Below are 22,894 nucleotides of genomic sequence, written 5' to 3'. Positions count from 1 at the left end.
GTTCTTTATGATGTTCTCAGTAGCTGACCACACACAACTCAATACTTTATATAGTTGCCATCAAATTTTACAAACATTCTCCTGTTTGACCAGCTTAGAAGAAATAGTGTGTCTATTAACTTCTCTAACTTTTGATGAATGTATATAAATTTTACTTATGTAATCCAGTCTTGGTTTTTTATTTCTCAATCTCCATTACATTCATATTCAGCAATTTCATAGCCTGAAATCACTAAAAGGGCTGTCTAATATAAAAGCTATGGATCGGGGATACTGTGCAAGTTTAAGGTGTTAGCTGGAAAGGGATTTTGGAGGGACAATGAGAATAGTGGAAAGGTTAGAATTTACTAGGTATGCTTGTCACTAGGCGAACATTGCCTCAACCTACTAAGTTACTTTCTTTAAAACTGTAGACGTCTTGAGAATTACAGCTTCAGATCTATTTTACAGATGCAAAAGTTCTCTAAATGCTGAAGAAAAGTAATAGTGAGACGAGTGACTCAATTGAAAGTGCTCTCTCTCTGTCTCCCCTTGTTTCTCCCGAATCAAATCACACAGAATTTGGATCTAGTGGATTAAAAACATTTGGAAAAATTTGGAGTAAATGTATGAATTTTGGAATTGATTAGCGTATGACTAATTGTGATGGTGTCTCCTAGAAACATCCTGTAATAGCGGCTGCTGTGCACCGCTGTTCCCCTGCTTAACGCCGCGGTCCCGGGCACCGTGTTTAGCAGTGATTTGCGGCCGGTGCTTCCCATTCGCCTCAGCAGTCCTGGGCTCTGTCGGTGTACGTACTGTTGTTCTGAAATCTGGTCCACAGTTTCCTCTCAGCCCTGGCCACAGCATGCTTGCTGCTTCTTTCCTGCAGCACTTCCTGAAGGGCCGGCGCGCGTCACTTCCTGGGCTTTATGGGTTAGGTCATGTGACCTCGCTGACCAATCCTAGCCCTCCTGCGCATATATAAGTGGCTCATCCCCCTTCCCAGCTGCCTCAGCGTCAAAATCCTTGTGTTCTGCCAAGTTTCCTGATTTCCGCTTTTGTTCCTGTATTCCTGACTCGTACCTGTATTCCTGGACTCTTCTACCTGTTAGTTTCCTGCCTGCTTTCCTTGACTCTCCTGTTGCCAACCCGGATTGACTGATCTGTACCTGTGCCGCCTACCCTGACCTTTTGCCTGTCCGACTTCACCTCTTGCTCATCCTTCGGTCCTGCACTGTTGCTCCTGGTTACGACTCAGCCTGCCGACAATGCCTGCACCTCTGGTACCTTTCTCAGGTACCTCCTGGTCCGCTTGGACCATCTGCCTCATGTGCCTATCCTCCTCAAGAGGTAGCGACCTGATGTTCTCCTCGGGAAAGTCTATCCCCACCATCAGGGGTACTGTGAAGAATGAGGGGTTCACTTAGACTACGCCCTTAGAGGAGGTAGGACACGTGGCACAGTGGGTTCCATGCTGAGGCTATGGACCCCACTTGTCACCCCAAGCCTATCGTTCAGGAATTGCTACATGAAGTGAGGCGTCAGAGTGAACGTCAGGATGTCATGATGCAGTTCTCCAGCTACTGCAGGGTCACCAGTCGCTGCTACCCCTACAATACCCACACCGGTGAATCCGGATTTGTGTGCCGCTGGTGTTCAACTCCCTCTGCCATCACGATATGGTGGAGATCGAAAAACCTGTTGTGGATTCCTGAACCAGTGGCTGATCCACTTTGAGTTGCATGGGCAGAAGTTTACCACTGAGCGGTCCAAGGTTGCCTTTATTGTGACCCTGCTGTCTGATGAGGGCCTTGCTTGGGCAAATCCTATTTGGGAACATAGAGGTCCAGAGACCACTAATCTTCAGAATTTCCTGGCTACCTTCTGGCTTTTAAGAGACCAGCCACACATCCTCCATTGCATTAGCACTGCTGCGTCTACGACAGGGTTTCTCGTCTGTGGGTCAGTACGCCATCCAGTTTTCGTACCCTGGCTGCTGAACTTGCATGGAACAATAAGGCTCAACTGGCGGTGTTCTGGGAGGGCCTTTCTGGCTATATTAAGGATGAATTAGCTGGTTGCGACCGTCCGTCTACTCTGAATGAACTGATCACCTTGGCCACAAGGATTGATATGCGTTTCAGGGAACGTTCTAAGGAGGTCACATGCACCAGAATACCACCTCGTTTGGCTCCATCCTTGCAGAGGCGGGTTCTTCCTCTTGTGTCCTCCCCATCTAAAGAGCCCATGCAAATAGAGCGCCTACGATTGTCTGACCAGGAACGTTTACGCCGCAAAGCAGATAAGGCTACTTTCACACTGGCGTTTCTGGGTCTGCTTGTGAGATCCGTTTCAGGGCTTTCACAAGCGGCCCAAAACGGATCAGTTCAATCCCATTGCATTCTGAATGGATAAGTATCCATTCAGAATGCATCAATTTGGCTGCGTTTGGTCTCTGTTGCGTTTTTTACACGGTTACTAAAACGCACTTTGCAGCGTTTTGGTGACCTTCTGACTATGCGGAGGCAAACGGATCCGTCCTGACTTACAATGTAAGTCAATGAGGACGGATCAGTTTTTCACTGACACAATATGGTGCAATTGAAAACGGATCCGTCCCCTATTGACTTTCAATGTAAGTCAAGACGGACCCATTTTGACTTAGACTTTTTTTGAATGAATAATGCAAACGGATCCTTTCTTAACGGTTACAAGCGTTTGCATTATTGGTGCGGATCCGTCTGTGCAGATACAAGATGGATCCGCACCAAACGTGAGTGTGAAAGTAGCCTAACATGTGTCTGTATTGTGGAGGAAAGGCTCACTTTGTGCGTAATTGTCCACAGAAGCCGGGAAATGCCAATGTCTAGGATCAGTTGGATAGGTGGTCCTGTCTGTGCTTGCATTCTTAGACTCTGGGTCAGCCGGTAACTTCATTCAGCATCTGTCTAGAAAGGACTCTGTCTGTGGCTTCCGTAAATGGACTGCCACTTCCTGAACCTGTGCTTTCTGTTACTTTGCCCTTTAAGTTGCAAATTGGGGTTCTGCATTCAGAGTGAATCCTGTTATCCTGGGTCTTCCCTGGCTGCATCAGCACACTCCAGTTGTGGACTGGCACTCCGGTCAGATTCTGCATTGGGGAGTATCCTGTCTGTCCACCTAGCTTATCGGAGGTCCGACCTGCCTCCTCGCCTACTGTACCTGTAGACCTGCCTGGACTTCCGCAGCAGTATGCGAGTTTTGCGGATGTCTTCAATAAGAAAGAGACCAAGACCCTGCCTCCTCATCGTCCATATGATTGTCCGATTGACCTTTTGCCTGGTGCCACTCCTCTTCATGGTCGGGTCTACCCACTCTCACTTCCCGAGACCCAAGTGATGTCTGATTACATCAAGGAGAATCTCGAGAGGGGGTTTATGCGGAAATCTACTTCACCAGCCAGTGCCGGGTTCTTCTTTGTGCAGAAAAAAGATGGATCCCTATGGCCCACAGCGGTTGAGAGAGAATCGACTTTATGCCAAACTAGAGAAATGCATCTTTGAAAAATCTACTGTACCGTTCCTTGGATACATCATCTCGGATGCCGGGTTGCAGATGGATCCTGAAAAATTTAATGCAGTCATGGACTGGCCCGCCCACAGGGTCTTCGTACTTTATAGCGCTTCCTTGGATTTGCTAATTTCTATAATCAGTTCATCCCAAATTTTTAATCTCTTACATCTCCGATCTACTCTCTTGCTAAGAAAGGGGTGAATGCCAAAGACTGGACTCCTGAGGCCACCTTTGTCTAATTAAAGAGGTCCTTTGCTTCTGCACGTGTTCTGCATCATCCAGATGTCTCCCACCAATTCTTTTTAGAAATGGACGCCTCCTCCATAGGGGCCAGTGATGTTTTACTACAGAAAGGTTCCAAAGGCAAGATGTTTACATGTGGATTATCCTCCAAGCTCTTCTCCGCTGCTGAGAGGAATTACTGTATAGGAGACATAGAGCTTCATGCCATAAAACTTGCCTTGGGGGAGTGGCATTAGCTATTTGAGGGGGACCAGCATCCAGTAATAATCTTCACCAACCACCGCACCGCTGTTCCCATGCTTACCGCCGCGGCCCTGGGCGCTGTGTTCAGCAGTGATCTGCGGACGGTGCTTCCTATTCACCGTTGCAGTTCTGTGCTCTGTCTGTGTAGGTACTGTTGTTCTGGGATCCGCTCCACAGTTTCTTCTCAGCCCTGGCCACAGCATGCTTGCTGCTTCTATAGTGTTAGGTCATGTGACCTCGCTGACCAATCCTAACCCTCCTATATAAATGACTCAGCCCCCTTCCCAGATGCCTCAGTGTCAAGGTTCTTGTGTCCTGCTAAGGTTCATGATTTCCGCTTTTGTTCCTGACTCATACCTGTATTTCTGGACACTGCTACCTGTTAGATCCCTGCCTGCTTGCCTTGACTCTCCTGTTGTCGACCCGGATTGCCTGACCTGTACCTGTGCCGCCTGCCCTGACCATTTGCCTGTCTGACTTCACCTATGCCTCATCTTTCGGTCCTACACTGTTGCTCCTGAATACGACTTAGTCTGCCGACAACACCTGCAAATCAGGTACCTTTCTCAGGTACCTCCTAGTTCGTCTGGACCAGCTGCCTCGTGTGCCTATCCTCCTCAAGAGGTAACTACCTGGTGTTCCCTTAGACAACGCCCTTAGAGGAGGTAGGACACGTGGCACAGTGGGTTCACACCCGCTGGTTCATGACACATTCAGATGGTTTACAAAGAAAAATTTGACACCATCTTGACAGTTATCCTACCATTGTTGGCCTTAAGAAGGGCTACGTGTTGCCTAAAAGTCTGTTCACGTTGTAGACTTTCGATAAAGTTTCCAATATTATGAAGCTGATGTAACCTTAATGCGTTTACTAAACAGATTTGGCTTGGGGCTCCTCCTGAAGGCTCTATCCTGGCGGCCCCCGGTCTTCACCCTTTAACCCCTATACAGGGATCTGGACTCTGCTGCAGGGAAAACAACAGGCCACTACCTCTTGGAATAGTCTGTTTGATAGATATTTGACCCATGGGAGTCAAGAGACACCAGTGTAGAGCACCAAAAGATCAGGAGAAACCAAAGTCATGGACTGACCAAGGAAGGGCTATCCAGTAAACACTCCAAGGTCAGGGCCTACAGCTAAGGGTCAGAACGGGGATCAGGCTTGTCAGGCAGCAAAGTGTTAAATTCAGGAAACAGGCAGAAGTTGGTATATGGGCAGAGAAACTAATAAACAGCACACCTTTGCAGGAACCTAGCGAACTAGAACCTACTGCTCAGACACCCTTTAACAGGGGAGGTCCTTAACCTCTTAAGGACACATGACGTACCGGTACGTCATGATGTCCTGGTACTTAAGGACACATGACGTACCGGTACGTCATGAATGGTTCCGATCACTGCCGCTCGGCCGGCGGTCATCGGAACCCGGTGCCTGCTCAAATCATTGAGCAGGCACCTGGGGAAAATGCGTCGGGGGGTCCTGTGACCCCCCCATGTCGGCGATCGCAGAAAACCGCATGTCAATTCAGACCTGCGGTTTTCTGCGTTTCCGGGATATTCGGGTCTCTGAAGACCCGATAACCCGGAACAGGATGGTGATGGTGGTGTGATTTCACTCCACCAATCACCATCCAGCGATCCTGAGTGGTGATGGTGACATCACCACTCAGGATCGCTTTCTGATTGGTCTGTGGGCGGTCCGGCGGCAAATTCAAAAGAGGCAGGCGCTCCTCTCCTCCTCCTTTTGTGTTCCGGAGCCGGAGGAGAGAGGAGCTGCCTGCACGTGTGTCTGCCAGCACCCCCAGGACCCGATCTGTGCCCCCAGGACCCGATCTGTGCCCCCAGGACCCGATCTGTGCCCCCAGGACCCGATCTGTGCCCCAGCACCCCCCATCAGGTACATAGGGACAGCACAGGGAAAGTTTGGTTTTGGCAGGGAAAAAAAAGGGAAAGTTAGTTTGTGAACTTTTATTGCATCAACCTAAGTTAGGGTGTCTGGGGTCCACAGCACAGCTGTGTGACCCTAGACCCCCCAGGGGTGCTGCCACTAACCCCCCCCACCCCCTGCCCCCCCCCCTTTTTTGGGGTGCATTTTTTTCTTTTTTTTTTTTCTTTTTTGGTGTACGCTGACTGTGGCCGGCACTTAGTGTCCGGCCGCTGTTAGCGCATCGCACACCTCACCGCTGATCAACTTCGGACGGTTGATCAGCGGTTTGAATTTTTTTTTCACATTTTTTGCCCTTTTTTTAGTTAGTTGTTTTTTTTTTTTTCTGTTAGTTTTAGGGTTAAGTCCGCGAACACCCGTGCCCCCACACACACGCACACAAAATAAAGAGTTACACACCCGCACATATACACGCAGACACACACTCCCCTATGGCCCGCCGGACGTTCTCGGCCGAGGAGGCATACGCCCAGCTTGCCTCTGACTCCGAGAGTCCCAGTGAGGATGAGGATGACCCCACATTCCTGTTGTCATCCGCGTCCTCCTCATCATCTAGCGATGATGATGAGCCCCCAAGGCGGCGGAGACGCCGCCAGGCGGAGCAAGGGGACCGCCATGTTAGGGACCCTGTGGCCCAGCCTGGTACGAGCAGCTCTGGGGCTCGTACTGGTTTCCCGGCCCACCAGTTAAATCCACCGGAGCCCCCTGCCGGTGAACTTGTCTGGTGTAGTCCAGAGCGATACGAGCCTGTGATTCCTGATTTTGTAGGCCAATCAGGAATCCAGATTTCCACAGTGGGCTACACTGAATATGACTTGTTTTGTCATTTTTTCAGTAACCCACTGGTAAATCTGATGGTGGAGCAGACGAATCTGTACGCCCAACAGTTCGTCGCTCAACACCCGGGCTCCTTTTTGGCCAGGCCCGGTGGCTGGACGCCGGTCAGTGCAGCCCAAATGAGGACATTTTGGGGCCTCGTGCTGCATATGGGCCTGGTCAAGAAACCCAGTGTCAGGCTGTACTGGAGTGGGGACGTCCTATACCAGACCCCACTTTACAGTACAGCCATGACACGCTCCCGGTTTGAGGCCATCCGGAAATGTCTGCATTATTCCGATAATGCAGCATGTCCACCCCGAGGTGATCCTGCCCATGACCGTCTGTATAAGATACGGCCGGTCATCGATCACTTTGGGGCCAAATTCATGGAGGCCTATGTACCTGGAAGGGAGGTCGCAGTTGATGAGTCTCTCATTGCGTTCAAGGGGAGACTCATTTTCCGCCAGTATGTGCCCTCCAAGCGGGCGAGGTATGGCGTAAAGCTATACAAAATTTGTGAGAGTACCTCAGGGTACACTTACAAATTTCGTATATACGAGGGGCGAGATTCCCGGATTCAACCACCAGAATGTCCCCCCACTCTGGGTGTTACCGGGAAACTTGTGTGGGACCTTATGTACCCACTGCTGGATAAGGGTTACCACCTGTACGTGGATAACTTTTATACCAGTATCCCCTTGTTCCAGTCCCTTGCCGCCAGATCCACGTTCGCTTGTGGGACCGTGCGGAAAAATCAACGCGGCCTCCCTGCCCTCCCCCTCCAGGTACCTATCCCCAGGGGTGAGACCCGTGCCCTTACCACTGGAAACCTGTTGCTGGTCAGGTATAAGGACAAGAGGGATGTCCTTATGCTGTCCACAATTCATGGTAACGGCATCACCCCTGTCCCTGTGCGAGGTACCGCGGCAACGGTCCTCAAGCCCGATTGTATCGTCGCCTACAATCGGTATATGGGAGGAGTTGATCTCTCAGATCAAGTCCTCAAGCCATATAACGCCATGCGCAAAACCCGGACATGGTACAAAAAAGTTACGGTCTACTTGGTGCAGGTTGCCATGTACAACTCTTTTGTACTATCCCGAAGCGCTGGCAGCACAGGGACATTCCTGCAGTTCTATGAGGCAGTCCTCATGGCCCTGATCTTTTCGGACCGGGAAAGAGCAGGCCGGAGTACCTCGGGAACTGTAGGTGCCCGGATCGTCCCTGGCCAACACTTTCCAGGTGTGGTCCCCCATACTGGAAAGAAGGGACGAACCCAAATAAGGTGCAGAGTGTGTCACAGGAGGGGGATACGGAAGGACACCACTACTCAATGTGACACGTGCCCCGATCATCCGGGCCTCTGCATTATTGGTTGCTTCAGGGAGTATCACACTTCCATGGAGTACTAAATTTATATCCCAATTTAGCACTGACATCGGAAAAAAAAACTGGTTCTCAGACTTGAGACACCCAAAAAAACGAAAATAATTTATTAAAAGTAGACATATTAGGTATTGCCGCCTCGGTAATAATCTCCTCTATAAAAATACCCCATGACCTAACCCCCCAGATTAACACGGTCAAGAAAAAAAAAAAAAAAGGTGCAAAAAAAGATTTTTTTTTGTCACCTTACATAACAAAAAGTTTAATAGCAAGCGATCATAAAGTCATATAGCCCCCAAAATAGTGCCAATAAAACCGTCCGCTCGTCCCGCAAAAAATGAGCCCCCACATAAGATAATCAGATAAAAAATAAATAAAAAAATGACACCTAGACTTTAGAGATACAAAATTTTTTTTTTGTATCAATAAGGATAATATAGTCTAAAACCTAAATAAATGTAAAAAAAGTAGACTTATTAGGTATTGCCGCGTTCGTAAGAATCTCCTCGATAAAAATACCCCATGATCCAACCCCCCAGATTAACACGGTCAAAAAAAAAAAAAAAAAGTGCAAAAAACGATTATTTTTTGTCACCAAACATAACAAAAAATTTAATAGCAAGCGATAAAAAAGTCATATAGCCCCCAAAATAGTGCCAAAAAAAATGTCCGCTCGTCCCGCAAAAAATGAGCCCCCACATAAGATAATCGGATAAAAAATAAATAAAAAAATGACACCTAGACTTTAGAGATCCAAAAATTTTCTTTTTGTATCAAAAAGGTTAATATAGTCAAAAACCTAAATAATTGTAAAAAAAAAGTAGACTTATTAGGTATCGCCACGTCCGTAAGAATCTCCTCTATAAAAATATCCCATGACCTAACCCCCCAGATTAACACGGTTAAAAAAAAAAAAAAAAACGGTGCCAAAAACGCAATTTTTGGCACTTTTCCATTTCAATCCGTTTTTTCCGGTAACAAAACGAGGGTTAACAACCAAACAAAAGTTAAAATTTATTACCCTGATACTGCAGTTTACAGAAATGCCACATTTGTGGTCGTAAACTGCTGTATCAGTAAAAGGGAGGCCGCAAAAGGAAAGGACCGACATGGTTTCTGGAAGGCCGATTTTGATGGCCTTTTTTATTGACACCATGTCCCTTTTGAAGCCCCCCTGATGCCCCCCTAGAGTAAAAACTCCCTAAAAGTGACCCCATCTAAGAAACTACACCCCTCAATGTATTCAAAACTGATTATACAAACTTTATTAACCCTTTAGGTGTTTCTCAACAGTTAATGGCAAATGGAGATGAAATTTCAGAATTTCAATTTTTGGTAACCTTGCCTAACAAAAATGTAATATAGAGCAACCAAAAATCATATGTACCCTAAAAATAGTCCCCCAAAAAATGCCACCTTATCCCCTAGTTTCCAAAATGGGGTCACCTTTAGGGAGTTTCTACTCCAGGGGGGCATCAGGGGGGTTGAAACAGGACACGGTGTAAATAAACCGGTCCATAAAAATCAGCCCTCCAAAAACCAAACGGCGCACCTTTCACTCTACGCCTCGCTGTGTGGCCGTACAGTAGTTTACGGCCACATATTGGGTGTTTCTGTAAACGGCAGAGTCAGGGCAATAAAGATACAGTCTTGTTTGGCTGTTAACCCTTGCTTTGTTAGTGGAAAAAATGGGTTAAAATGGAAAATTAGACAAAAAAATGAAATTCTCATATTTCATCCCCATTTGCCAATAACTCTTGTGCAACACCTAAAGGGTTAACGACGTATGTAAAATCAGTTTTGAATACCTTGAGGGGTGTAGTTTCTTAGATGGGGTCACTTTTAGGGAGTTTCTACTCTAGGGGTGCATCAGGGGGCTTCAAATGGGACATGGTGTAAATAAACCAGTCCATAAAAATCAGCCCTCCAAAAACCAAACGGCGCACCTTTCCCTCTACGCCCCGCTGTGTGGCCGTACAGTAGTTTACGGCCACATATTGGGTGTTTCTGTAAACGGCAGAGTCAGGGCAATAAAGATACAGTCTTGTTTGGCTGTTAACCCTTGCTTTGTTAGTGGAAAAAATGGGTTAAAATGGAAAATTAGCCAAAAAAATGAAATTCTCAAATTTCATCCCCATTTGCCAATAACTCTTGTGCAACACCTAAAGGGTTAACGACGTATGTAAAATCAGTTTTGAATACCTTGAGGGGTGTAGTTTCTTAGATGGGGTCACTTTTAGGGAGTTTCTACTCTAGGGGTGCATCAGGGGGCTTCAAATGGGACATGGTGTAAATAAACCAGTCCATAAAAATCAGCCCTCCAAAAACCAAACGGCGCACCTTTCACTCTACGCCCCGCTGTGTGGCCGTACAGTAGTTTACGGCCACATATTGGGTGTTTCTGTAAACAGCAGAGTCAGGGCAATAAAGATACAGTCTTGTTTGGCTGTTAACCCTTGCTTTGTTAGTGGAAAAAATGGGTTAAAATGGAAAATTAGACAAAAAAATGAAATTCACAAATTTCATCCCCATTTGCCAATAACTCTTGTGCAACACCTAAAGGGTTAACGATGTATGTAAAATCAGTTTTGAATACCTTGAGGGGTGTAGTTTCTTAGATGGGGTCATTTTTGGGTGGTTTCTATTATGTAAGCCTCGCAAAGTGACTTCAGACCTGAACTGGTCCCTAAAAATTTAGTTTTTGTAAATTTCTGAAAAATTTCAAGATTTGCTTCTAAACTTCTAAGCCTTATAACATCCCCAAAAAATAAAATATCATTCCCAAAACAATTCAAACATGAAGTAGACATATGGGGAATGTAAAGTCATCACAATTTTTGGGGGTATTACTATGTATTACAGAAGTAGAGAAACTGAAACTTTGAAATTTGCTAAATTTTTCCAAATGTTTGTTAAATTAGGTATTTTTTGGTGCAAAAAAAAATAATTTTTTGACTTCATTTTACCAGTGTCATGAAGTACAATATGTGACTAAAAAACAATCTCAGAACGGCCTGGATAAGTCAAAGCGTTTTAAAGTTATCAGCACTTAAAGGGACTCTGGTCAGATTTGCAAAAAATGGCCTGGTCCTAAGGTGTAAAAAGGCTGTGTCCTTAAGGGGTTAAAGGGGTTATCTCATGATTATTGTAATAAATGAAATTCAGACATCATATAGTACTTGGCAGTCCCTTTCTAACAGAGCTAGAACCAGCCCTGTGCCTCACATGGATCCAGAGATCTCCCCAATTATCGCTGTGCTAGATTTATATTAATCTGAGCTTAAAAGGACTGTTTTTTCTGCTGCAGCTCAGGAGGTGTGTATTTTCTGCTGGAGCTCTCTCCCTATCACAGCTCAGGAGGCAGTTGGTGGATGAAACTGAGCATGTGCAGCCATCTCAGTGAGCAGGACACAGAAATAAGAGAAAGAACAAACAGCAGGTGGCGCTATACAGAAACGTTTTATTGAATAGCTCAGGGGCTATGCAAAATTTTTAATTACATGGAATTACAAAATAATTCCGATCCAGCTGCTGTAGACTATTTTTCATGCTCTTTAAGTACCCCTTGATGATCACATGCACAATCCTTTTAAGGGACAGGGGAAGCGGACTCACCCAACAGGTACAGCAGAAGCAGGCCTAAATCTGCAAAGTAGGCGAGGAATGATGGAATTACTACTTCGGTGGCTGGTCCAGTCGAATGGGAGGAGAGAGATGCCACTGGGATTCCAGGACGGTAGAGCAGGTAAACAGAGCGGCAACCATGTCTGCCAGAAAGAGCAGAGTGACAATTGGCATCGGCTGCCACCATGACACCCAAGCATTGAGAATGACTGCACCTTATTCTACATGAAAACCAAAACACAGCTAACACTAGTATAAACAAATGGGTCATATTTGGAGCCATAATTGCCTAGCCCAGTGTTTTCCAACCTTTTTTGTGCAAAGGCACACTTTTTTCATGAAAAAAATCACGAGGCACACCACCACTTTTTTGACTTAGCTATAAGTTCAGCAACGTGATAGCTAGCTTTAAGAGCTCTTTCATTTACCTTTGTGGTTTTTCTCATGAAAGTTGCCTGTTTCTCCGTGTTTTCACGCAGGCGAACAAAATAGTCCGCATTCTTGTTTTGAAGCGAAGGGTGTTTCGTTTGGAGATGGCGTTTAGGTTTACTTGGGACCATAGCACTGTTAGATAGCTTTTCACCACACACCAAGCACAGTGGAGTTGGTTTCTTTGCATCTCCGGTGAAAGTAAATCCAAATGAAATATAGCTTTCGCTATATTGCCTTGTGCCAGAGAATTTGCTTGAGCTAACCATCTTTGCTTTCTTTTGATCCCCACTCATACTTGGGCTCTCATCTGGCTCCGAATTTTGTTCAGGGTCCAGTTCTTTCCTTTTCAAAAACTTGTCCATCACTGTATCTGCTCCTGTCTCACTGTCACTCAGTACTTACTGTGCTTGTCTCCTCCAGATAGCCGCTGTCCGTCACACCTAAGGCGCTCTTCTCCATCCAGATCCATCAATCAGCGCTCTTCTGCTCATGTCTCCTCCAGATCCATTACTCAGCGCTCCTCTGCGCTGCGATAATCAGATCAATCGGCACTCTTCTGCGCATCAGATCCATCAATCAGCACTCTTCTGCTCATGTCTCCTCCAGATCCATCACTCAGCGCTCCTCTGCGCTGCGACGCGATAATCAGATCCATCGGCGCTCTTCTGCGCATCGGTGATCTACTGCGATGTCTCCTCCTGTCAGACTGTAACAGGACAGTGACACCGGAGCTATATAGTCCGTAACATGCGGCTTCAGCTCACAAATAGACCAAATTGGAATTTTTCCCCACGGCACACCAGACAATATCTCACGGCACACTAGTGTGCCGCGGCACAGTGGTTGAAAAACACTGGCCTAGCCAACTGAATAAAGTGAACCACACATGTAGTATGAAAGAATCTACTTTATGAGGCCTCATGCACACGACCGTTGTGTGCACCCGTGGCCGTTGTGCCGTTTTCCGTTTTTTTTCGCGGACCCATTGACATTCAATGGGTCCGTGGAAAAATCGGAAAATGCACCGTTTTGCAGCCGCATCCGTGATCCGTGTTTCCTGGCCGTGAAAAAAATAAGACCTGTCCTATTTTTTTCACGGCCAACGGTTCACGGACCCATTCAAGTCAATGGGTCCGTGAAAGAACACGGATGCACACAAGATTGGCATCCGTGTCCGTGATCCGTGGCCGTAGGTTAGTTTTTATACAGACGGATCCGAAGATCCGTCTGCATAAAAGCTTTTTCATAGCTGAGTTTTCACTTAGTGAAAACTCAGAACCGACAGTATATTTTAACACAGAGGCGTCCCCATGGTGATGGGGACGCTTCAGGTTAGAATATACTAACAGAACTGTGTACATGACTAACAGAACTGTGTACATGACTGCCTGGAAGGTGCTGCCAGGCAGCAGGGGGCAGCCCCCCCCTCCCCCCTGTAGTTAACACATTGGTGGCCAGTGTGGCCGGCCCCCCCCCCTCCCTCCCCTGTAGTTAACTCGTTGGTGGCCAGTGGGCCTTCTCCCCTCCCTCCCCCTCCTAATTAAAATCTCCCCCCTATCATTGGTGGCAGCGGAGTGTACCGATCGGAGTCCCAGTTTAATCGCTGGGGCTCTGATCAGTAACCATGGCAACCAGGACGCTACTGCAGTCCCGGTTGCCATGGTTACTTAGCAATTTGTAGAACTATTATACTTACCTGCGAGCTGCGATCTCTGCATCCGGCCGGGAGCTCCTCCTACTGGTAAGTGACAGGTCCGGCCGGGAGCTCCTCCTACTGGTAAGTGACAGGTCATGTCACTTACCAGTAGGACGAGCTCCCGGCCGGTCCTGTCACTTACCAGTAGGAGGAGCTCCCGGCCGGACGCAGAGATCGCAGCTCGCAGGTAAGTATAATGGTTCTACAAATTGCTAAGTAACCATGGCAACTGGGACTGCAGTAGCGTCCTGGTTGCCATGGTTACTGATCAGAGCCCCAGCGATTAAACTGGGACTCCGATCGGTACACTCCGCTGCCACCAATGATAGGGGGGAGATTTTAATTAGGAGGGGAGAAGGCCCACTGGCCACCAACGAGTTAACTACAGGGGAGGGAGGGGGGGGGCCCACTGGCCACCAATGAGTTAACTACAGGGGAGGGGAGCTGCCCCCTGCTGCCTGGCAGCACCTGCCAGGCAGCAGGGGGCAGTCATGTACACAGTTATTTTAGTATATTCTAACCTGAAGCGTCCCCATCACCATGGGAACGCCTCTGTGTTAGAATATACTGTCGGATTTGAGTTTCACGATGTAACTCAAATCCGACAGTATATTCTAACATAGAGGCGTTCCCATGGTGATGGGGACGCTTCAAGTTAAAATATACCATCGGATTGGAGAAAACTCCGATCCGATGGTATATTAACTCCTGACTTTACATTGAAAGTCAATGGGGGACGGATCCGTTTGAAATTGCACCATATTGTGTCAACGTCAAACGGATCCGTCCCCATTGACTTGCATTGTAATTCAGGACGGATCCGTTTGGCTCCGCACGGCCAGGCGGACACCAAAACGACTTTTTTTTCATGTCCGTGGATCCTCCAAAAATCAAGGAAGACCCACGGACGAAAAAACGGTCACGGATCACAGAAAAACGGAACCCCGTTTTGCGTACCGCAAAAAAATACGGTCGTGTGCATGAGGCCTAATAGACAATCAGAGTAATAATATACAAAATATCAAAATGACATAATAAAATATTGCGGATGAGTGCTATGAACCATGGTCCCCCAAGAACATAGGTTGTATGTATTACATAAAAAGGACATCTGTCAAATAAATGCCAGTACATACAAAAATATGCAATATAAATTATATCAAATTGTCAAATCTTGTACAAGGCATAATGCAATAATCCAAATTTGGTTACATCATATATGAAACATCAAACCATGGATGTATAATCATATACTATATATAGTCCGTAAACACGGCTCAAAAATCCAAACAGGATGCTGTTTGCTGGTATGAACAAATCAAGTCAACACACAATCATGTAGGCAAGATCGAATAACATACAAACCCAATTTCCAAAGGGTGACCGGAATTCCCCTGACGTACATTTCGCCTAGCTTTCATAGAGACATACAGCAGACTGGACTAGGAGACTCACATTAGCTCATAAAGAAGTGTTGTACCCACCCTATAAGTGGTAGGCAATTAAGAGTGCCGTGTTTGTGTGAGGGGAGGCGGGGCTTTAATTATTTAAACCTGGCTCTCCTGCCCCCACTTGTCAGTTCGAATGCTTTCGAATCGGCTCGTGCGTTGGCTGTCCTTCCAGAGAGGTTGCGTGTCTCGTTGTTAGTTCGTGTGGTCGGCGGCGTCGGGCTCATCGCTGCGGAGAATAGGTAGGCCGGGTGGCTGCACACCCGTCTCGTTATTTATGTCATGTCATGCTGCCGGGCGTGCCCGCCGGTCCACAGCCGCACCTGTGACTGCCCGCACTTCCGATCCGCTCCAGGCACCCCGCTCCCACATGCAGCGTCCCCCAGGCTAAACTGTACAACAGCCTCCTCACCTGTGGCTCCGTTGCGGCGAGTCACACTCCCGCTCTCATACCATCGCGCGCAGCGCATCGGTCACGCCGGCCATTGGCTCCACAGTACGGCTCACTGCCCTTCGGCGCTCTAGCAGGTCCTGGTCTGAGAGAGGGCGACACCTACAGGCCATGCTGGTACTGCAGTCCAGGTACTGGGCTCCTTGCTCAGCACCAGTGGCTAGGCACTAAGGCAGGCGTCAGTTGAAAAAAAATAAAAAAAAAGTTTAAGTATTAAATAAAAGAGGGTTCAAGGAAGGGGGATGGCCACTACGCCTTGCGCACGCAGCCTGGCTGCCCATAGCCCATACGGTACGTCGGGAGTCAGTGGGTCGGTTTCGGGCGCAGCCGCGACAAGCCGGTGGTTAGCTAGGGAGCAGTTGCGTGGGTGAAGGGTCACTCAGCCGGGGTTCGCTCACTCACATGTCTGTCCTTGTTTATTCAGGTCCACAGGTGGTTGGCTACTTTGCGATACTGTGGGGTTTGTGGCTGTTATGGCCGCCAGGTGAGTCAGGTGTGGTGCGCATGCGTGGGCCACCCCCCTTTTTACTCCTGCGTGGGCTTGGGGGACTGGGTATGGTGGCCTATCAATGCCCAGGCCACTGGCGCATGTCTTGCAGGGTGGCGCCTACAGTCGTGGCCTTTGGTTGGAAGTTGAAAAAATAAATAAAAATATAGATATAAATTTTGTTTTGCCAGGTCTGTCACGACTACAGACTCGTTATAAAGCCCTGCCACGACTGCAGGCATTTAGTCTGTCACGACTACAGACTCGTTATAAAGCCCTGCCACGATAGCAGGCATCAGTCTGTTACGACTACAGACTCGTTATAAAGTCCTGCCACGACTGCGGGCATCAGTCTGTCACGACTACAGACCCGCTCTAAAGCCCTGCCACGACTGCCGGCATCAGTCTGCCACGACTACAGACCCGTTAAAAAGCCCTGCCACGACTGCAGGCATCAGTCTGTCACGACTACAGACTCGTTATAAAGTCCTGCCACGACTGCAGGCATCAGTCTGTCACGACTACAGACCCGTTATAAAGCCCTGCCACGACTGCAGGCATCAGTCTGTCACGACTACAGACCCGCTCTAAAGCCCTGCCACGACTGCAGGCACAAATCTGTTATGACTACAGACTCATTATATAGGCCTGCCACGACTGCAGGCATTAGTCTCATGTCAACAGACTCGTGAGGTAATACTACCACGTCTACAGGCGATGGTCCGTTACCGCTACTCTCGATGTAGGGTCCCCTCACGACTACAGGGGCTAGTCGGTCACATCCACAGACTCGGTCCCACTCCCGTTGACTACAGGCACTGGGTGGGCATCTACGGGTAGTTGCGTCACGACTACGCACGCGGGTCAGCCACGGCCTGGGAGGTCAGCCTTCACGGTCACAGGTAGGTTCGGTCAGGCTTCAGTCTCCCAGCGGGTTCCAGTCACAATAACCAGCCCCTAGGTGAGGGGGGGCACTCCCGCACTGGCGCACAAATGCCAGGGAGCTGTGCGGCTCCTCACACGGCACACGGTTCAAACCAGCGGGAGCCGGGGCCCACGGTAAAGGAAGGGCTCCCTCTGATCCAGTGCACATTGCCAGGGAGTGGCGCTGCTCCCCACGCGGTACGAGTGTCCAGCCGGCGGTGGGTCGGCCCTAGCTGAGGAGGGGGGCTCCCCGGCACTGGTGCATTCTGCCAGGGAGCAGCGTGAGCTCCCCACGCGGCTGGGGGGTAAAGGCTCCTCATCTTCAATAAAGTCTGGCACGGGCCGCCGTGCCGTTAGGTAGGCAGGGATCAGGGGAAGGAGTACTAGGCTCGGTCAGGGGGAGCAGATCATAGGCGGTGGCTGGCTTCCTGCTGCCGGCTGTACATAAGGTTCCAAGGTGGTTATTTAGGCACAGGATATTAGTTAGTCCGTGCAGGTGATCTGCGTTATACCATGCTCTTCATGCTCGTACTCAGAGCTGTGCCCATACGGGAGCTGCTTAAGTGGTTTATAGTTTAAAAAAATAATAATTTTGAGTCTCTCACGCATGGCTTCTCCGTTTTAGGTTACACATATGACTCCTCCATTAGAGTCTCTCACGCATGGCTTCTCCGTTTTAGGTTACACATATGACTCCTCCATTAGAGTCTCTCACGCATGGCTTCTCCGTTTTAGGTTACACATATGACTCCGCCATTAGAGTCTCTCACGCCTGGCTTCTCTGTTTTAGGTTTACACATATGTCTCCGCCATTAGAGTCTCTCACGCATGGATTCCCCGTTTTAGGTTTACACATATGACTCCTCCATTAGAGTCTCTCACGCATGGCTTCTCCGTGTGAGTTTTACACATACGACTCCGCCATTAGAGTCTCTCACGCATGGCTTCTCCGTTTTAGGTTTACACATATGACTCCGCCATTAGAGGCCCTCACGCATGGCTTCTCCGTGTTAGTTTTACACATACGACTCCGCCATTAGAGTCTCTCACGCATGGCTTCTCCGTTTTAGGTTTACACATATGACTCCGCCATTAGAATCTCTCACGCATGGCTTCTCCGTTTTAGGTTACACATATGACTCCGCCATTAGAGTCTCTCACGCATGGCTTCTCTGTTTTAGGTTACACATATGACTCCGCCATCTGAGTCTCTCACACATGGCTTCTCCGTTTTAGTTTTACACATATGACTCCGCCATTAGAGTCTCTCACGCAGAGCTTCTCCGTATTAGTTTTACACATATGACTCCGCCATTAGTCTCTCACGCATGGCTCCGCCATTAGTCTCTCGCGCATGGCTTCTCCGCTTTAGGTCTCTCTCACGCATGGAGGAAAAAAAAAAAAGATTCCTCACCAGGCCCAGCTGCGCTGGGACTAGTCTCTCATCTCACCATAGCTAAGAGACTGATGGCCAATTCCTTGGCCAGTAATACTCTGAGGGCTTACAAGACAGCTTGGCACCTGTTTCAGAGATATGAGAACACCTACCCGGCCGCTGGCCGGGGCCTATCACTCACCTATTGGGCTTCGTCTGGGTTTTGCCACTCTCAATTAAACCTGTCCTATAGCATTGTTAACTATACATGGCAGGTATTCAGCACCATTGGTACATGCTACATCCGGACCTACCGTCACTCTTCTCCGCCCACCCGATCAAATCGGCGTTGAAGGGTTTGCGCAAGATGTCTGTTGTGAAACGACATGTGTGTCAGCCATTTACCGGTAGCTTGTTCAGGCCGTGACAGACAAACTGCAGGGTAAACCGTTCGGGCCGCAGGTTAGCGCTCTGGTAGAAACAGCCTTGTACCTGGCCTTCAATGGATTCCTCTGGTCAGGCGAGCTCATGGGCACCAATACGCTGGCTGGGTGCTTGCGGAAAGGTCAGCTCATCCGGCGCCGGTCCATCTATGTCCTCACCTTGGCCTCGTCCAAGACGTCACGGCCGGGGGAATCGGTGGCGGTCAGATACTTTCCCATGGACAGCAGATGGTGTCCGGTGCAGGCCTTGGAGGCTTGGCTGCGTAGTATTTAGTCCAAGCGGCATGTTCTCCCGTACTCGAACTAGGCAATTCCCTGCTAACCACCGCGGCCTTTCTTACGTACATTCAGGTTTAGTTGACAGGTTCAGGGGTCGGTCCTCTCTGGATCACAGGACATTCCTTCCGCATGGGCGCGGCAGCTGCGGCGTCCATGCATAAGGTGCCAGTACATGTCATCAAACGGTTGGTCGTCGCAGTTCCGCGTGTTCCATGCGTTATATCCCGGATCCTTATACAAAATATCACTGGCTTTCGAGTTTTGGTTTTGTAGTTTCTGTTATCAAGTTTTTTCAAACTCCTATGCATGGTTCTTTTGGCCCCTTTAGGCTACCTTTCGATAAGCAGTTCCGGCATAACTCTGCTGCTTCTAGGTAGGGGGGGGGGAGTATAGGCTTAGGTAGGGGACCCTCTCATCATGAGCCGATCCGAGCACAAGTGGTAGGCAATTAAGAGTGCCGTGTTTGTGTGAGGGGAGGCGGGGCTTTAATTATTTAAACCTGGCTCTCCTGCCCCCACTTGTCGGTTCGAATGCTTTCGACCCACCCAGAAGCCCTCCCTTCTTCTCAGGACTCATCATTGGTGTGGCCCCCTTTAGGCTACCCTTCGATAAGCAGTTCCGGCATAACTCTGCTCCTTCTAGGTAGGGGGGGGGGGGGGATAGGCTTAGGTAGAGGACCCTCTCATCATGAGCCGATCCAAGCACAAATGACACTATTGATATGCAGATATTGCAGAATTTGTGTGTATTTATTCGATTATATTACTAATCAATTAATTTGAACTATATATGCACTACTTGATCTGCCCAGAGATTATATCCAAATAAAGTAATTCTATTTTAGTCCATTTTAATGTATATTATAGAAACTGGATGGCACCCAATTTCCTCCTTTCATTCACCTCTGCATAACAGTCCAGCTTTGGTCACTGAAATATGTATGCTTTATCTAAATGTGTTGCAATTCTACTAATAGCTTTCTGGCAGATTAGATGATTCATCATGATCCCCGTTCTCTGTGCCTCACTTGTCTTATTCAGCAGAATCATTATGTGAAAAAATGGCATAGTGAAAAGAAATCCACTTAAAAGGCCAGAAATGTCTTGATTTTGTGTCATTTTAATTGGTTACTATGTAATCTTGCTGATGTGTTTTAAAAGCCATCTTTTTAAATTTATGGTACTAAATTGCTTCTATTTATACAGCGCTGGTGGAATATTCTGCTTACTCATATTAAAATATGCTCCAAACGCCATTTATATTTGCATATAAACTTGATGAAACAAATCATTTACGTGTTGCAGATAACTATATAAAACTGACATACAAATCACAGTTTAAGGCTACTTTCAGATTAGCGGCAGCCTTCCCCGGCAGGCTGTTCCGGCGGGTGAACAGCCTGCCAGATCCGTGTTGACGCTAGTGCACGCGAGCCGCCAGAGGTCCGCTATGGCCCCATTGACTATAATAGGGGCAGAACAGCCTGCCGGAGAAGGCTGCCACTAAAGTGAAAGTAGCCTAAGGCTGACTATATACTTTAGATGGCTGTCTAACAGCTCTTCCTCCTGATCCCCTAGACACATGAACTTTTGGCTTGTGTTCCAAATGGGTAGACAGGAGAAAGATGCTGTTTGACACCTCTGGGAACAGCTTATATGTTGTGTATGGCTAGCTTTAGGCTCTGGTTGTACTACATTTGCTGTTTGCCCTATGCAACTTTATGCCAAAAAAATGTATATGCAAAATATGTAGACTTTTTATGTCATCAAAAGCAGACCTCATACAGTTTTATACCAGCCCTGTACCTCACATGAATCAAGAGTTCTCCCCATTCATTGCTCCATTTGTTCTGCTAGAATCATTTCAAGCTAACAGCTCAGGGGTGTGTCCTTTCTCAGGGTATGTGACCTTTCTCAGGGGGCATGTCCATTTGGTGCAACTGGTGGCAGTTGAAAGATGGAACTGACCATGTGCCACCACCTCACTGACTTGGACAAAGGACATCTACAGATTAATTTAATTAAATAACTTAGTATCTATAGTAAATGACATGCAATTATAAAAGTATTCAGATCTCAGTGGTGTTTTTTTCCCATTGACAACCCCTTTAGCCCAGGTGTTTATGCTTGCCTATGCTTTTTTTCTTCATTTTATGTAGATATTTTGTAGAGATAATTTGTAGAGATTTTCAAAAATTTTCTTTTTGGTTACTAAGAATTAACCATGTGAGTCTGGTCAAGTGTGGGGGACAATAGGTTTCCTAAAGAGATTGTGGCAAATCACCTACACAGAATACTTCTTTCCTTCACAAATATAACCTCAACAAATGAGGTGTACAGTCGTGGCCAAAAGTTTTGAGAATTACATAAATATTGGAAATTGGAAAAGTTGCTGCTTAAGTTTTTATAATAGCAATTTGCATATACTCCAGAATGTTATGAAGAGTGATCAGATGAATTGCATAGTCCTTCTTTGCCATAAAAATTTACTTAATCCCAAAAAAAACTTTCCACTGCATTTCATTGCTGTCAGTAAAGGACCTGCTGAGATCATTTCAGTAATCGTCTTGTTAACTCAGGTGAGAATGTTGACGAGCACAAGGCTGGAGATCATTCAAGGGAGTGGGCTCACTCACAATTTTGCCCAAAAACACAGCCATGAATAAAGAATGGTGCCAAAACACCCTCCAACAGCAACTACTTCCAACAATCCAACAACAGTTTGGTGAAGAACAATGCATTTTCCAGCACGATGGAGCACCGTGCCATAATGCAAAAGTGGCTCGGGGACCAAAACGTTGACATTTTGGGTCCATGGCCAGATCTTAATCCCATTGAGAACTTGTGATCAATCCTCAAGAGGCGGGTGGACAAACAAAAACCCACTAATTCTGACAAACTCCAAGAAGTGATTATGAAAGAATGGGTTGCTATCAGTCAGGAATTGGCCCAGAAGTTGATTGAGAGCATGCCCAGTCGAATTGCAGAGGTCCTGAAAAAGAAGGGCCAACACTGCAAATACTGACTCTTTGCATAAATGTCATGTAATTGTCGATAAAAGCCATTGAAACGTATGAAGTGCGTGTAATTATATTTCACTACATCACAGAAACAACTGAAACAAAGATCTTAAAAGCAGTTTAGCAGCAAACTTTGTGAAAACTAATATTTGTGTCATTCTCAAAACTTTTGGCAACGACTGTACATCCCTAAATTCATATCACTATGTCTCTATGGCAATCTAAGCAGCATTATAATACATGGACGATATCTTTTTCATTGGGGTTGGAGACACAGAATAGTGTGATTTGCCAATAACATTTGGGAGCAGTGCATTGTCTATGGATATCAATCTCAACCATTGGCAAGGTGGACCATTAAATAAGTCATTCTAGTATGATATAATTTTTTTTTTAAATAACTGAGTGACTGTGCTTAATCTATTTTACATTCTTTTGTCTCCTTAGCATTAAGCTATGGGTTGATAAGATGCAGAATGATCTTGTTACCTTGGCAAGAACAGCAAGTGGCGTGGATCAGCTAGCAGAAGTAAGTGAACAGATTTA

The 22,894-nt window shown here is 47.2% G+C and overlaps 1 protein-coding gene across 1 annotated transcript in view; it reads left to right on the top strand.

Annotated features, from left to right (window-relative positions):
• CACNA2D1 (calcium voltage-gated channel auxiliary subunit alpha2delta 1) overlaps positions 1-22,894 on the top strand; it is a 1,018,968-nt gene that overhangs the window by 147,054 nt on the left and 849,020 nt on the right. Inside the window, 1 exon segment of the mRNA XM_040413129.1 lies at positions 22,796-22,877. Coding sequence (XP_040269063.1) covers positions 22,796-22,877 — 82 coding nt within the window.

This window comes from Bufo bufo, chromosome 1 (genome assembly GCF_905171765.1).
Source record: "Bufo bufo chromosome 1, aBufBuf1.1, whole genome shotgun sequence".
NCBI classification, from domain to species: Eukaryota; Metazoa; Chordata; class Amphibia; order Anura; family Bufonidae; genus Bufo; species Bufo bufo.
This window is presented reverse-complemented; position numbering and strand designations above follow the sequence as displayed.